The sequence below is a fragment of the Nycticebus coucang genome, chromosome 2 (assembly GCF_027406575.1).
Source record: "Nycticebus coucang isolate mNycCou1 chromosome 2, mNycCou1.pri, whole genome shotgun sequence".
Lineage (NCBI taxonomy): Eukaryota > Metazoa > Chordata > Mammalia > Primates > Lorisidae > Nycticebus > Nycticebus coucang.
The window spans coordinates 75,601,153-75,619,375 of record NC_069781.1 but is presented as its reverse complement, the minus strand read 5'-3'; the positions used below and the strand labels follow the sequence as shown (position 1 = coordinate 75,619,375).

At 33.9% G+C, this 18,223-nt stretch overlaps 1 protein-coding gene across 2 annotated transcripts in view; it reads right to left on the bottom strand.

Annotated features, from left to right (window-relative positions):
• RFX3 (regulatory factor X3) overlaps positions 1 to 18,223 on the bottom strand; it is a 293,053-nt gene that overhangs the window by 46,459 nt on the left and 228,371 nt on the right. For both annotated transcript variants that reach the window (XM_053573811.1, XM_053573820.1), the window contains 4 exons: positions 10,823 to 10,944; positions 9,014 to 9,126; positions 4,365 to 4,480; positions 3,745 to 3,899 (listed from right to left, as the gene is read on the bottom strand). In XM_053573811.1, coding sequence (XP_053429786.1) covers positions 3,745 to 3,899; positions 4,365 to 4,480; positions 9,014 to 9,126; positions 10,823 to 10,944 — 506 coding nt within the window. The remainder of the gene's footprint in view (positions 1 to 3,744; positions 3,900 to 4,364; positions 4,481 to 9,013; positions 9,127 to 10,822; positions 10,945 to 18,223) is intronic.

The window sequence follows — 18,223 nt, the reverse complement described above, 5'->3', positions numbered from 1 at the left end:
TTCACACTTGAAATAGGGATGGGTCCTACAACAGATTTTATTAAATGATTAGAAGCATCCTCAGTTATCAGTGATGATTATGACTATTTTATAAGAAGAAATCTGCTTACTGAGATTGCTATACATTAGGAGACAGAATTCTTCTCTTGTTCAACAAGTAATTCAGTCAATAGTGTTCTACTTCCTCTGTGCCCAAGGCTCTGCAGTGTAGAGAGCAGTTTTAGATATTTCATAGATAAATGTTTGAAACACCTACCACATCAAATTAGTCTCTGTAGGTTCCCTATAATGTGGTGAGGTATCAAAATAAAGTCTACTATTAGAAACAGAGTAGTTATGGTTTTAGCAAGGCTCCGAAGAATATTGTTATGATGGGATTAAATTCTTTGGTTTTTCATTCTGTGCTAAAATGAGTCTGACGTGCTTCTCCATTTCGTTAAAAACAGTTTTAGAAATAATTTTGCTTATTCAAGATATTTGTAAAACATATAACTTTTATGAATCCAATAATAAACACAACTAACTGTTTTTTAAAAAAGATTTGTCTAACTGCTTAAAGCTGGACAGAAGAGATTGAAAAGGACTAAATTTCGGTTAGGAAAAACAGGAAAGAGTGGGCTCTAACACGAACATTGAAACACTGGACAGAAAATTTCTTTAGAACTGATCTTTTGAATCTCTGAAGCTTCTCACTTTATTCAAAACAGAAAAAAGAAAGAAAAATATTTTTCTATTACATTGTATATTAGAATCATGGAGGGCAGGCATGAATGGAAATGAAAAAGAGTGAAAAAAAAATTAACAACACTTTTTGAAGCAATATAATTTTGTTCAAGATTCAATTTGGCAAGCTGTATTTTCCATTTTTTTCCTACAATTAATGTATAATAATTATTTAATTTGAAAAAAATCCAAGAACCTATATAAGTGTTATTTTTTTAAAAAATTAATATGGGTCTTGTTTTATTTTGATGCAAACGAGATTATAAAATGAAAAGATATATTCTGCATATTAAATAATTGTGAGTTTTACTGACATTATGGGCCACCTTTAATTAGGATTGTATATTTAAGAGTTACACATTGGGTCCTTACACAATACTTCGCAATTAATTTTTTTGCGTTTTCAGATAAATGTCTTTTAGAATATAGGAGCTTCAAGCTGACTTTAAATTAGTGTGATATGTAGACTTTTTTTTTAAGCTAAGAAAAGAAATCCCATCTGGACAGAAAATGGTAGAGTGAAGTACTAGTAGTGAGGAAAATACAATTTTTAAAAATAAAATTAAGTTTGCTCTCTCCATAGGGATTCATGTAAGTACAAAATTGTGCAGATTGACTCTGACAACTTTTAAAGGCTCATGAATGAATGGTTTGGAATTTGAAATCTATTTCAAAGCTGACTTGTCTCAACCTGCTCAAGATTAATATTAAAATGCATACAACCAGAATATAGCTATCTAAATTGTATTTCAAGCTTTATTTTGTTAAGCCTCATTGTAGAATGGGAATTACATTTCCAAATTCCGTAGGGAGGGTAGTGCATTAACCTATCTTGTGATTTCAAAGAAACTAAAAAGTACTCTGCTGAATGTAGAGACAACTATGTGACAGAGTATGCAGGTTTTTAAATCAAAATTAAGCGAAAGACAAAGGTCAAGTATATTGTGTATTTAAAATTATGTGGCTTAAAGTCAACTAAAATTAATACAAGATTTAAATTAGAGAACTGTTAAATTCACAAGTTCAAGTCTTTGATACTGATATAGAAGCAAAACGTTTTTTAGAATTGCTTAATGAATACTGATGTTGTTAATATGCCTCAAAAAAGAAAGTGCCCACTGACATTCCTTCTTAACTCTCATGAGAGAAATTTTATGTTGGTGGCATGGGTAAATAAGCTACCCAGTACAACTTCTTTTAAACATCTCTAGAGACTTTCACTCAGAGCACTGGGAGCAAGAAAGAAATAATTGCTAAATCATGGAAAAAGCCCAAGTGCCCATCGATCCACGAATGGATTAATAAATTGTGGTATATGTACACCATGGAATATTATGCAGCCTTAAAGAAAGATGGAGACTTTACCTCTTCCATGTTTACATGGATGGAGCTGGAACATATTCTTCTTAGAAAAGTATCTCAAGAATGGAAGAAAAAGTATCCAATGTACTCAGCCCTACTATGAAACTAATTTATGGCTTTCACATGAAAGCTATAACCCAATTATAACCTAAGAATATGGGAAAGGGGAAAGGGAAAAGGGGAAAGGTGGGATTACACCTGCGGTGCATCTTACAAGGGTACATGTGAAACTTAGTAAATGTAGAATATAAATGTCTTAACACAATAACTAAGAAAATGCCAGGAAGGTTATGTTAACCAGTGTGATGAAAATGTGTCAAACGGTCTATAAAACCAGAGTATGGTGCCCCATGATCGCATTAATGTACACAGCTATGATTTAATAACAATAAAAAAAAGAAATAGAGAAAATCAGATTCCAGAACATAAATCAGTAGAGAATTCACATAGTGAAATTTTCCATGACAACATCATTTCTAATCAATCTTTAGTCAGGAAACTTGATACAGATATAGTGAAACATGTTAGCAATTTATAAACTTTTGAGACAATGTCAGGTAGATTTTAAAAAACTTACTCCTGTACAAATTTATGTGTGTTCATTGATGTTACATATAAGTACAATTAAGCATCTATTTAAAGGGTATGGAACATATGAAAGAACTCATACCTCCCACTATTGTATTTAGAAAAAAATAAAGTATAAAAACATACAAATGTTAGTATCTTCATCTTTTCCTGTATGAAATTCCTATTTTTATATTTTCTAGATAATTTAACACAAATTATTTATGAACAGTGTACTTGAAATACATGGTTGCCAATTTCATAAGCTCCATGATTGCTTTTACTTTATTAATGTCAATATAAGGTAGAAACTGCTCTGTTTCTTTAAAATTTAAGGTCACTAGCACATGCTCACATAGATGTTGGCATAAAATAGTTTCAATTGCCTCTAACAACATCTATAATAGCATTTATATTGATACTTGTAGAAAATAGCTTTGTTTGCTACAAAGTAGTTTAAAAAGCACCATTGCTTAAAGAAGTAATCTAACCTATCTATGTTATTCCCATTTTCTTCAAAGTGGGATTACAATGCTTGTGTAGTTACACAGATTTTTCTCTCAAAATGCCAGCTAACCATTACTGTTAATGGAAGCTGCATTTGTAGTTCTTAACATGATGTAGGTGACAAAGTAAGTGCTTTTATGAAGGAATTCAACTTCACTGGAAATCAAGATAAATTCATTTTGAATCAAAAGCAACCACAAAAGAGGTTGCCTTAGCAATTACAGATTTCAATAATTTTTGTCTCTATGAAGGGGACTGTGTCTCCAAGTGAAATAATTTTTACATGGTTGACTGATCGGGAGTGTTCCTGAAACTCTTAATAAACTCTTAGTTTATCAGGGCAGTCATATTTACAAGTTGGATTTTTTATCAAAAAGAAAATAAAAGATTGGAAAACAGATCATTTTTTCCCTTTTATTCCGTTTTGTTATAAGCTGCTTTTATGTAATAGTATGTGTATGTGTTTTCTGTTTGGCAATTCTAAATGAATTTAGAATCATTCTAGATTGCAATGTCACTTCCCCAAACTTTCTGGGTGGAATGTATGAGAACAAAAGCATCCGTACTTGTCTGCATTTAACTTACTAGGAATAGGTCTAAGGACGTCGGGGATGAGAATCTCCACCAGAGCCTGGTACATCCCATGGTCACAGTTACACATCCATTTCAGGATAGACTCATGTTTGCACAGAGTTATCAGCTTTGCTTTCGGAAGTCGACTTTCTATTTCACTCAGATTGCTGGTGTGAATAAATGTAGCAAATGAATAGATGGCAAATGAGGATAAAAAAGAAAATGGACTTTAAAAATAGTTTATATTTACCAAATATTACTGAGGTTAGAACTATACCACCCTAGCATTGGTGCCATATGGCTGGATATAAAGATAGGTAGATAGATAAAACACTCCCCCAGAGCTGCCTAGGCACATTAATATTTTCTGATGGTATGAAAAGCAGATACGATAGTAATTTCATGAGGATGAAATACTCTACTGCAGTCCCCCAAATCAATAAAAATGGGAACTATACAAACACACTGAAACTTCAAGAGAGCAGTTTGTGGTTTATTTCTAGGATAACCAAAGCATCAATCTAGTTAATACTGTCAGTTAAGGTTCACAACTGGTATACATAACTCTGATTTATTAGCTGTGACATCTATTTAGCCATGAAAATGAATTGGAAAAGCATACGGGCTCTGACCTTGATTCAGTAATGGTAGTGCCATCAGCTGGAGTAGAGGGAGAATAGCGCCAGAATGTTTGCCACAATTTTTCTATCAGGCTAAACTGAAGATTCACCACAACGTCCAATATTGCCTAAAAAACAAAATGGTATCATTATTAATCTTACTAAAGTTAACATGTAGAAACTGAACTAAATTTTACCACTGGAAGTGGAAGAATCACATAAAATCAGCTAGGAAAAAAAAAAACCTCTTAAAAGATTAAGCAGGATAACATTCCTTCTATAATGGCCTCAATATTCCATCTTAAGTTTTACCTCTCTTTTCTCCTCCATTTTCATACTTGCTTTCCTTCTTCTGCATTTTTTTTCTTACTTTTCTTTTGAGACAGAGTCTCTATCTGTTGCCCTGGGTACAGTGTCATGGCATCATAGCTAACAGTAACCTCAAATTCCTGGGCTCAAGCAATCCTCTTGCCTTAGCCTCCTGAGCAGCTGGGACTACAGACACCTGTCACAACGTTCAGCTAATTTTTTTATTTTTAGTAAAGAGAGGGTTTGCTCTTGCTCAGGTTCGTCTCCAACTCCTGAACTCAAGTGATTCACCTGCTTCAACATCCCAAAGTGCTTAGGATTACAGGTGTGAGCCACCACGCCTGGCTTTTTAAAATTACTTTTCTTTCATTCCTTTACCTACTGCTGCCTTCCGCCTACTTAGTTGTCACTTTACCTATTCTCAGACACTGAAGGGTACATAGACTCAATTGACATTAGTTTTCTGGGTCAGGTAACCACTGGCCATCAGAGAGAAGAGAAGAGAGTGTGGAGGTCCTTATAAATGGCAGATGCAGTTAGGGCTGAATTAGCTCTAAAGCTGCTGACCATGGGATCCAGGGTGTTCTCAGCCAGGCAGAGGCTGCAGCAGAAGCTATGGAGTCACAGGCCTTGAGAGGATATTGCCTCTCTGGACACAGCAAGTGATACCTTACATTCAACATTAGAGAATACAACCTATCTCTTCACATTTTCTTACGGGGGTGTCCAACCTGAGACCTGTGGGCCACATGCAGATTATTTGAGGATTATTTTACTTATCTGTGGCTTATCATGAAAATTACGTGGAATTTTTTGTTTTTTTTTGCTTACCAGCTTTCTTTAGTGTTTATGTATTTAATGTGTGGCCCAAGACAACTCTTCTTTCAATGTGCTACAGAGAAGAAAAAAGGTCGGACACCCCTGCTAGAAAATAGCTTTAAGACTGATACCCTTTTCTAATCTTGGGGTCCTCACTTCCTCTGGCTCCTTAATTTTAATTTCTAGAGCTATAGAGGGCTACACAAGGGCATTTTCTTTTTATGATGCTAAAACCTACTACTTTTCCTATTAACTTTCGATGATCATATTTAATTTCACCCTGTTATTGCCAATTAATTTGTAAATTATCCTTCATAAAAGCAGGCATAAAACCAAAGAATAACTTGTTTGTGCTAAGAACATATGACTCTGATTATTTTGAGTGCTGAATATTAGAAGTAGTCAGTATTATGTGTATGATGTCATCTGCATTAAAGACCAGGACAGGTAAAGTGTAACATAGCCCCATTAATATGAACAAAATTCATGAAAGTTAAGAGACAATATGAGGCAATCTAGAGAGTCTATCTCAGTATTTCAGGGAAAAGGAGCAAACTGTAACTTTATAATTCTAGACTCTGTACCAGCTGTGTATATCTGGCCTTATGCATAATATAGAGAATAACTTATGTTAAGAACACCCTAAGGTCAATTCAAATATCAAAATCTGCTTGAGATTATTTTCTGGGAACTTGTAGAAAATGTTGTTAAGTAGTTGAATAATGAAAATGGAGAGAAGAGGACAAATTAATTAACAAATTCATCAGTAACACTAAAAATGCAAAATGTAAGCCCTGAAAATAAAGGACATATACATATCCTCTCATCCCGGGCAAAAATCAAAACCTTCTCAAGAAGAAAATTATTCTAATTGCTTTCTCAGTTGTAACTTACACACATTCGAAGAGTATGAAGCAACTATTAATATCTGGCACAATATCTTGCACACCTCTATATACGACTATTGTAAAAGCACTATGCATACATGGTAAAAGAAAAAATAGTTGCAGCAACTTGCATAAAAATATACTTGTTCCTCATATAACAAAATTAACAACACTTACAAAATATCTTTGATAAACAAATTGTGAGAATTCCAAAGAATACGTAAAGTAAGTATGTTAATCTTTCTTTAAAAATATAGACTATAAGAAATGTGAAATAAAATAGGGCAAGTATAGAATTTCAGTTTATCTTAAATTTAGTATCTCTTCAAATTAAATACTCTCAATTAACTCTTTTGAAAAGGACATTCACATCAGCCTTATTTGAGGCAGTTTTACAAATGAATAAAACATTTTATCATTCGTCCACCTACTTTCAAATATGTTCAGACTAAAATACATAGGCAAGTATAAATTAAAATAATCCATATTCTATTGGCTCTGGGCAAAAGACTATTTACAGGACTAGATATGAGATTCAGACAGTTATATCTCAAAAGTTTAGAATTCTTTTTTATACATGCCACCCTGGCCCCTTGAGAGAAATGACATGAACACTGACAACTCTGAAATAAGTAGGGATCATTGTATGGAATGTCATTCTCCACCCAGACTGATTACTATACACATCCCTATCTCTTCACTTAAAGAAATTTTATTTCTCAAGACTAATACATTAATGAAAATTTTATAATCCAAAGACTATTTTAATTTTATTGAGGGAGCTTATCATTTAAAATAATCTTACTGTACATTCTTTAGCAATGTAAATAATCATGCTCCAGCTCCAACTTACATTATGAATAAATATGAGAAACTTAGAAAAAATACTAATTATATTTGTATATGCTGGTTTGCTTAAAGCAAGGTTCACATGACCATAGAGAAAAGGAATCTTTATACAAATCTTTACTGAATAAGATGATATATGTAAAAAGATTTTTTTCTGTACACATAAGGATAATACAGAAATTCTGTAATATTAGGAAAAGTACAATAGTCTAAGGGAAAATGAATAATAAATAGCTTTCATAATCTCAGGAAAAGCTGGGACAGGCAAGCATGTTGAAGAACATGTCTGGCACATGCTGTTATTAAAGAAAGGATTTATCCTTGATTGCTAGTAATCTAGCACCCTTAAAAAGTACTCATGTTTGATCACGCAATTCTTATTTATGGACTGGGAAAAAATTGTAAGTCTCAGTAAGCTGAGACTTCTTTTTTTTTTTTTTTTTTGAGACAGAGCTTCAAGCTGTCACCCTGGGTAGAGTGCCGTAGCATCACAGCTCACAGCAACCTCCAACTCCTGGGCTCAAGTGATTCTCCTGCCTCCACCTCTGAAGTAGCTGGGACTACAGGCGCCTGCCACAATGCCCGGCTGCTTTTTGGTTGCAGCCATCATTGTTGTTTGGCGGGCCCGGGCTGGATTCGAACCCATCAGCTCAGGTGTATGTGGCTGGCACCTTAGCCGCTTGAGCCACAGGCGCCAAGCCTAAGCTGAGACTTCTTACTGCATTGTCAGCAGTCAGAAGTACTGCCCAGAAAATCCAAAGGATTATCTTTTATTTCTGAGGAGATGACAAATACCCCTGGAATAAAGCTACTTATTCTCTAAATAGAATTCCCTGTCAAAAGGAGAAGCAGTTAAGAAAACTCTTATTGTAATCTGTTAGCCCCTTCTTACCAGGTGATTTGCAGGTACATTAATTTACTGGCGTGGAGAGAGCTCACTTCCTAGATGTGGGATACTTAGAGAGTAAGAGTGGGGACAGAAAACACCAAGAGGAACCTTAATTAACCACAAAAATGAAACACAACAAATGAAACAATGATCTCTGGAAGGAATACCTAAATGGTTTCTAAAAATTGTTTTTAATAGAAATTCCCATTTATGATATAAAATTCAAAAGGTAAAAAGAATCTATTGAAAAATTAAGTCTCTCTCCCGACTCCCTGTCACCCAATTTTCTTCACAAAGCAATCACTGTTAACATTTTTGTGTTCTTCTTTCTAAAAAGGTATATATACATGTTCTTTTTCACTTAAACGATAATATGCTATACACTTTATTGCACTGTACCTTTTCTTTTAACATTAAATCCTGGCTTGACCTATGTTAGTACATTTAGAGTTACCTATGTTTTTTTTTTAATAGCTGCATAGTTTTCCATTTGAAAGATTGTACCATATTTTACTTAACTAGTTCCCTATTAGATATTAAAATACAATACCATACTTCTGCATTAAAATGAATAATGCAACAAATTCCCTTGTACGTGTGTCTCATCACCCATATATAAGTATTTTTGTAGGATAAATACCTAGAAGTGGAATTGCTGCATCAAAGGATTCATATTAGGATAGGCTTAAGAAATGGAGAATAAATTTTATTCTCACTTTTCTGCATTCCTCATCTCTCCACTCTGAGACAAGAAAGAAGAAAAATGAATTTATTAGTGCTAAGAAAAAATGCTCAAAAGAATTAGTGCTAAATTCATCTGTCCTCTAGGAATAAGCTTGATTATTTTGTTTTAGCAAGTTGTCTGGCAAAACTTAGCATGTGTTCATACTATGTTTGAAAAGACTTACCTCACAGTGCTCTCGATAAAGACTCTGCAGTGACTTGATATCCTCAAAGGTAGTACCATCTGGCAAAGAAGAGATTTCAACTTCTCCAAACTCTGGAAGTGCTCGAGATGCATCTGTTACCATGACAACACAACAGAAAAAAGCTATTGTGGATAGTGCCAATTACAGATTAATGAAGGAAAATTTAAAAGGGCTAAAAAGAAAAAAAATTTTTCACGGTCAGAGGTCCAAAGAGCAAGGATTTCTCATAGCGATATTTTTGAAGCAAAATTTAGTACCTTCATCAGCACAAAATATAAGAAAAGAGGAAACGCTCATAAGAATTTTGTAGAAAATAAATTTTCACTATGATTATACTGGAAATAGTAAATCACATATTACAATGTCTCTCAATAGAGAGACTCTATGAAAATAAAAATATCTCAGGCTTGCCTCTATCAAATTTATTTTTATTATGTTACTTAAATACATAAAAAATGAATCTAGCTTTAAACTCATTATGTTCATACCTCTTATATAATCATGAACCAAAAAAGCTACAAAATAAACACAAAGAAACTTACAAAGATAACATTAAACTTAACAACACTGATTTGATGTGACAGGTGATCCTCTTGTACTGTAACTAAATTATCTCTCGCAACACAAATACAGTTTTGCCCACTACAGCCCAGGATCTTCTGAGTCTGACAGCCCGACACCAACGCATGCTTCATGGTGGCTACTTCTCCCATTACTCTTCGATATGCAAATGACTGTGAAACTTTCTCTCACACTGAGTACAGGGATATAATTTAGCCTTCCCTTGGGATGAAGGCGTAATTTGCACGGAAAACCTCTTTCTGTTCTTTTCTCATTAGCTCTGAACAATTAATGTAATTCACTTTGGTACCCGTCCTATTACAAATTCAAATACATACATGGAATTTAAAATTTTAGAGTAGTATTTAGTTCTAGTTCTCTAGGTAATTCAGAATATGCTTATTTTTTAAGATTATAATTTAAATAAAATACAAATTAAATCTTCATTGAATGCTGAAGGATCCATAAAAATGCACCTGAGGACTTTAGTTTGGGAAATGCTACTATGATGTTTTCAACTTCAGTAGCTATTCCAGCCTGAGAGTCTATTTTAGCTGTTTTTCTCAGTAAGTGAACACAGACACATATACATACACACAGACATATACACACACTCACTCTCTGATAGCATCTACTTATCTCACTCTATTGTACGAAAACATGCATGTTCGTCTCTTGAAGAGATGTCAATTAAAGTGCCATTTTTGATCCTTTGGCTACGGCAGGAATATGCAAAGTGCTCCACTTCCTAAATCTTTCAGTATTAAGAAACATGTATACCATCTCTAAATCACAACAATAGAAAATACTGTGATTGCTTTAAATGCTTATAATTTTTTTTCTAATCCGAAACCATATGCATGTGTAACTTTATACAAAAGAAATGAGAATTCTTTTTGGCACTTGAAGCACTATTGAAAGGAAACACAACACAATTCTGATCACAAAAGCCAATTAATACAAATTCTGAAAAATAATTTCATACTAATGAGCCTTTAATTCATATGCATTTAAAAGTCCTTTACAGCTTGAGATTTTAAAAAATAAGCTATAGTGAACAAGAAAAGTAGACATAAACTAGGACGATTATATATACTATGTGCATAGTTCAGCACCAAAAAGCTATGTAATTAACATCTGTAATAGACATTGCACTCGGAAAAAAGACTACTGTTGTTCTCTTTTCAAATCCTAACAGCAACTAATATGCATTACACCTTAACATACCTAAAAACTGTTGATGATGTTGGCTTTGGGCAATTACAGTTTGCTCAACAGATGTGCCTGTCTGTTGACCACTTCCTGTGAAACCATCTGCAACCCCATCCACTTTCTGCATAGGCTTGTACCTAAAAATATTAGATGGGAAAAAAACAAATAAACCAAATTATTCCTTGCTTTTTTTTGGTACTACCCCAAACTCCCAAGGCATTTAATTTTATTCTAACTCCTTTAATGTCTCATGATCGTTGTAAAAATGGTTTCCTTGATAGCCTACTAAAGTTAGGATGCAGAAATTTTTTTCAACTGAGAACAGAAAAAAGTGGGAGGGCCAAATGAAGGAGACTCATTTTTGAAAATCCAGAAATTTACCTAAGAATGAAAGAATTATGAGGTATTTCTTTGGACATCAGCAGCGAAGATGTCCATGGTTATAGTTTTAACACACATTAAAAGTTAATACACAGTAACTTTTAATGGCAAATGGATCAAGGGAGAAACATTTTAATACACTGGTATTAAACAATGATCTAGGAGCTCAGGCCTAAGAAAGGTGGATAAATGGCTTTTAATTGTTATGGCTAAAATATGATCAGCCTACAAATCCTACCATACTGCTTTTCAAATCTCCTAGAACCTCCCATGCATCTCAATACATTTATCTCCCTTGACACCTCTTTATATTCCACAAATACAAAGATTGCAGCAAAATACTTAAGCATCAGATTGCAGCAAGATACTACATACATGCAAGATCCCATCTACAAACCTAATTTACTAAACTAAAAGAAAAAATAAGTAAGCTACAATCATGTATTTATCTTTAGGTCCTAGTCATACAAACTTATGTACTTCCCATACGGCTAAGATAGAAAAAAATGTGCTTTAGCAGCATGAACAAGAAGGAAAATGTCTTGGGAGAGAAATAGCACATATGAAATAAAGCCTGGCCAAGTATCCTAGGACAAGCAAACCCAAAATAAGTAAGCAGTCACTATAATTTCTTCTTTTTCTCTGATTGTACTTATTTTTCTTCATTAAGAAAAAAAAAATTGGAGGTTGGGTGCCCATAGCTCAGTGGTTATAGTGCCAGCCACATGCACCCATGCACTGGGGCTGGTGGGTTCAAACCCAGCCCAAGCCCGTTAAACAACAACAAAAAAATAGCCATGCGCTGTGGTGGGCAACTATAGTCTCAGTTACTAGGGAGGCTGAGGCAAGAGAATCACTTGAGCCCGAGTTTGAAGTTGCTGTGAGCGATGACCCCACAGCACTCTCTCTATCAAGAATGACAAAGTGAGACTGTCTCAATTAAAAAAAAATTAGAAATAATAGAAAAGAATAAGTTAAAAATCTATAGTAATATTACTACTTAGAGACAGCATTCACATTATGTCTGTGCTTTTTTTCTCTAATTTTACTTACAAATAAAAGAACCTAATATTTTCACCATCCAGATACTTCATTCTCATACTAACACCATAACTCAACTGCTATCATTAATATAAAGTTCTTATGAATTACAATGCCCCTAATATACCAATAGGCCATACTTAAAGATGCCTGCACTCTGACAACGGACATGAAATGAATGGACCTAGCAAAACATTGGACAAAACTATTGCTTAGGCTGCCTTTGGAAATTATTCAATCTTGGATGTTATCAATTATAACTTAGATAAATGAAACTTTCAAGAAAACCGACAAATCTCTCTAATGACATTTACATTTCTTATGTGACAGTACCTTACAGCCAACTATGAAGAGCAAAAGTAAAGTCAGAAGAAGAAGACGGAGAAAAAGCCTTTATCCCTATAATTATAATTATAGTTATGATTCTCTGTCATCACCAAAATATTGATTCCTGTTTTCTGGTGTTAGAAAATAACTCAAGCCTAATCTTTTATTTAATGGAAAAACTTACTGAGAAGTAGTTTTCGATTGGGCCATATCAAGAGATAATAGAAGAGTTAATATTGTTATGTGTTAGAAGAGCCTTTTATGAAAAACTGAGCATTTTTCTAATTTTTTTCTCCTTAAAGAATCATCTTAAATAAGAAACTTTATGAGGCAAATACTTTGTGTACTTGTATGGGGGAACAGTTGCTAGCTATTCTGTTCTAGCAGACTTGAATGAATTTTGTACTTATCTCATTTAGGGGTGTTTCTTGTTCCCATTGATTCATTCCAAATTCTATTTGATTTTAGCTTTCCTTTTTCAGCTATGAAATTTTATAACACTAATAAAATTGTCTAAAATTGCTTAACTATGTTTCTTCCTTTATGTTAATAAAGTTTGGGATTCATGGAGTTTAATAAGAGTGGTTAAAGTAATTTGAATTATTTATCATGGAGAAAAGATAGAAATTTTTCCTAGACGTCAATTATATTAAGTTTTAACACAGGATTTTTTAATTATTATGAGACTTTGTCCAACTATGTTTTATCACGTTGCCTTTAGTAAACTACGGATGCTTAATAGGCACAAACATGAAGGAAAGTAGAAATTAATCAAAAAAGAAAATGACATATACTCCTCTTAGACCGCAAGTTTTCAGAGGGCAGATGCTATGTCACAATCTATCTGCTCATATTGCTGAAGAAGCCTGTGGCCTATAGGCAAATTCATCTGCTTCCTTAGAAAGGAGGAGACAGATGTTAATACTGTAAATTGTGGATGTTCCTAAGGGAAGAAAATATATTTTATTAGTACCATGTGCTAATGTATTTCCAGTGCTCCGGTGATTGCGCCTTCAGAGCACTAGAAAATATATTTTAAATAAGCAATCAAAATCATGATGTGTTACAATTGATGCATGATTATATTTAATAAAAATGATATTGAGAAGCACTAATCAAAGGAATATATTTTATATGGGAGATAGAAAATACATCTAGATTAAATTTTAGGGGGGAAAAAGGGTTAAGTTCATAAATTGTGGAGAAACTGTACAGGGTCGGCACTAAAGAAAAGGTCTTTCATAGTAGAAATAAAGAAGAAAACCCAGAAAATACAGGCAGAAATGGGCAATGAATGTTTCCATTCCAATGATAAGAGTAAGAGTAGCAAGGAGAATGGTGGACTGAAAGATGGACAAAGACTGGGCAAATAGATCGTGTCTCCTCTTATGTGTCTCCATTCCATGGGCTAAACAATAACCCATGGCTAGTGACTCTTCTTGGAGGAAACCGTTGCTGATAGTCTATCACTATTTTGTTTTGGTTTTATTTCACTAGATTTATGGGGTGCAAGTGGAGTTTTATTACATGGATACATGTAATACATTGCATGTAATACATTGCATGGTGGTATAATCTGGGCTTGCAGTATACCCATCACCAATTTGTATACATTTTACCCACTAAGTTCTATTTCATTACTCACCACCCACCATGCTCCCCTCTTTTGAGTCTCAAATGTCTATTATTCCACTCTGCATGGTTTTAATACTTGATGGTGTATCAGGCTAAAATAATTCAATTGCCTAGGCTCACCCTAGATTTAGTCCCCAAAACCTTTGAGAACAGAGCTTAGGAACTGGTTATTTTAAGCAGCTTCTGAGATGTTTAAGTAGCTTTTACAGCCTTGTCCATAAGAGCCTTTTGGCTCAATATTGTATAGATTTCTTCAGAATAACGTTGTAAAAATATACCACGTCATTTTAGAAAATAGTCATTTTTAATAAAATAAGTCATCAATTTTTAATTTTCTCCTAATAAACTACATTTGGGATATACAATAAATATATTTGAATGAATGTTCAAGATAACATATTGTATTTTATCATACTTCATCTGATCTTAACATAAATCAACTTAACAAATATATCTTTGGCACTTACTATAGGTAAGGGACTACAGCTGCATGTTTTTTAAAAGGCTGGGTATAAATATATTTTTAAGATTTTTTTATGTTCTATTGAATTAAATGCTAATTCTGTATTAACACTGGTTTAATTTCAACTCATCTTTTAGCACTGAAATATAACTTTTACATATTCTGCCTCTTTACACCTTTCATGAAATTATCACCATAAATTGACCTTATTTGGAGAATGATAAACTGTAAAAACCAGGGGAGATTTCTAATGAAAAGAAAACAAAACAAGCCCTTTCCATTGAACCCTTTAAATAAAAACAAATTGTTTAATATTTAAGTGCATTCTCTTCCCTTTATCCCCTTTATTTTACAAATTCATTATTTTTAGATTAGGTTTTCCCATACTAAACTCTTGGTCCTCCTTGTGTTGTATGTGCTCCAAGAAAAGACCTGTGCTGCATAATATGAAGAAAAAGCTCCTGGTTTCAAAATTAGCGTAAGAAGCAAATGATAATTTTAACAGCTTGCAACTCCATGGGTAATCAGAGCTAAAGTTGTTAAATGATTAAGAAATGAAAGAAACTCTAATGCTTTAAATAGCTGACTGTAAGCATGAAACCTGTCACTAACACAGAAAACTTAGAAAAGTATCAGGAATCTTCCCCCATGAGGTTAGAATTAGCTGTTATTTAGGACTTGGACGGTTGTGACTTTACTTCTACAGGAAAATTCTGTCAATAATCCCACATATATAGATACGGAAACAATCCAACGGAAGGCAAAAAAATGGCATGTATTTACGATTACATCAACTAACAGTACCAGGTAGAAGAATTTTTAATAGACTAAACAAAACACGTGGAGAAGTCCCGTCAAAGTAGTTGAAAAATGCACATGCAAAATGTAAAATATAAAGCATATAGGCAAATAGAGTCAATATTATGTTTGTAATTCCAGAAAGTATACAATCATTTGATTTTCATGAATGAATCAAAATGCTGAGCTCACAATCAGGGCAAGAAGCTAGAATATTCTACTGGAATCTTATAATCCTTATTGGAAAAAAATCATCCCAGAAGTAAGTTTTTCTTTTTTTGTCACCCTGGATAGAATGCCGTGGCTTCATCATAGCCCACAGCAACCTCAAACTCTTGTGCTCAAGCAATCGTCTTGACTCAACCTTCCAAGTTGCTGGGACTATAGGTGCATACCACAACACCTGGCTAGTTTTTCTATTTTTTTTTAAATGTTAATATTTTTATTGTTTAAAGAAAAAGATTCTCACACTTTCTGAAAGAATTGAAATAAAAGCATTTTTGAAACAGAAGCAACCTACAAGAGTAGAGTATAAATGTCTTAACACAACAAATAGTTTTCCTATTTTTAGTAGAGACAGGGTCTCGCTCTTGCTCAGGCTGGTCTCGAACTCCTGAGCTCAAGCAATCCATCCGCATTGGCCTCCCAAAGTGCTAGGATTACCGATCAGAGCCACCATGCTGGGCACCCAGAAAATATTTAGATGACTTGATGTCTACAATGAATCAAGTGATAACACTAACAGTTCAGAATAAATAGTGAATTTAAAGAGTTCTTTCTTTTAGCAGGTTAACTGACTTTTTAATTTACAATTGAGTATATCTATAATGTATCTGTATTCCATCTCTTCAATTCTCGTTGGTAGCTCTGTGAGATTTGTCTTCCATTAACTCTGTATCTATGATTTGACGAGGAGAGGAAAGAAAAATTAAATTCAAATGGGGTAGTTGTGTTAATTGCAGCAGAGAAAGGAGAAGGGTGAAGCTGCTGGCTAAAATGAGAGCTGCGGATCATTCATTCATTTAACAAATGTTTATGGGGCATGATGTGCTCACTGTTCTTCTAGGTGCTGAGGATGCAATGCTGAAAGAGGCAGACATGACTCCCTGACTTCATGAATTTCTTCACTGAGTCTCTTAGCATAGGGGATTTATGGATAACTATACAGAACTGATACACTCTTACTACAAATAGGCATGATGCTTCTTTTTATTTATAGGTAGCCCTTTCTGTTAATCAGATTATACCCCACCCCGTCTTCTTTATTAAGAGAATGACAATCTGGCTACACCTGATGCCAGGGCATCAACAATGACGACAACAACAACAAGAACAAGTAATCTGAGGCTCTAAGAAAAAAATAAATCAGTAAGCTTCTTGAATACGGCAAAATTAATCTGGCCTCAGTTTCCTATATGTAAATAAAAATCTAATCACCAAATGAGATCTTGCATATAAAGTGCTAACTGGAAAACATTTTAAATGTTCAATAAATAACACTGATCATGAGACTAACTGGTGACTGCTACCATTATCAAACTTTACATGAATGATTATAGCTTGATAATTACTGAGTTGAGATTATTTATGATTCTCCTGTTTTCAGTGGAAAATATGATCATTACATCAGGTACCAGTGCAGTGGTAGAGTGAACATGAACTACCTAAGTGCCTAGATACCTTATTTGTGTCCAAAAGCCAAATGTACAGGCAGCTGACTATCTTCAGCTCCTGTTACCCTCAGCTGCCTCAGAGCAACTTAATGACACCAGGGAATTAATGGTCTTGAAAAGGAACAATGAACTATTAACGTCAACCAAAGTTGGAAAGCAAAGTTGGAAACCGCTAGCCCAGAGGTATAGAGAAATGGAAACCAAATGTGCTCAACTGAAGGGTTCTTTATCCCAAACACCTGAAAATTCCTGAAGATTTTTCTCTAATATTTATAGTATAATAATAATAACAATAATACTTATTGCCTAATTCTTGAATGTTCCCAATTATAAATAAAGCCTTTTAAATACTGTTTTCCTTTTGAACTTCAAAACATCTGTGAGGCAGTCTTATTAATTTCCATTCTGCAGATGAAGAAACTGAGGCTTAGTGAGGTTGAAACATATACTCAGTAAAAGTGTTAAAGGAGCCTGTACCAAATTCCCATTTTGCAATCCTAAATATATGATTCTTTTAATTGGTCTTTGAAACCTATATTAAGAAAGGTCATCTAATGACAAAAGGTCTTACATTTTCTCCCTCACTCAATAGGAACATGCGTGCTTTTACCTCTGTCTACAGCCAAAGCAAAAGTGTCCTTGCTATGCCATCTTCCCAATTGACTTATTTTTCTCTCCTCTTAGCCACACAAAGGTTTGCTCTTTTCCAGAATCCAGTTCTTGTGAAGGGACCACGCAAAGAGGCAAGAAGTGACATATTTGCTCACTTAATGGAAAGATACTCATTTAAATGTGATTTTTCTCCTTATTTCACAGACAAAAATTTTATTACATTATAAATGTTTCTGTTTGGGTTACCTTACCTCCTTGAGGGTAAAGTTCTTACAAGAGCAAAGATAAGAAAACTGAGTTCTTATTCTGGTTGCTACATGATTATGGGTAAGTTATCTACTGTTTATGGACTTCAGTTTTCTCATCAAGAGAACAGATGCGTTGGACAAGGTAATCTCTCCCTTTTGGCTTTAACATTCTATGATTCTGTGATATCTTTTTAGATGTAATGCATATATTCTGTATGCAAATGATAGTTGATATGTA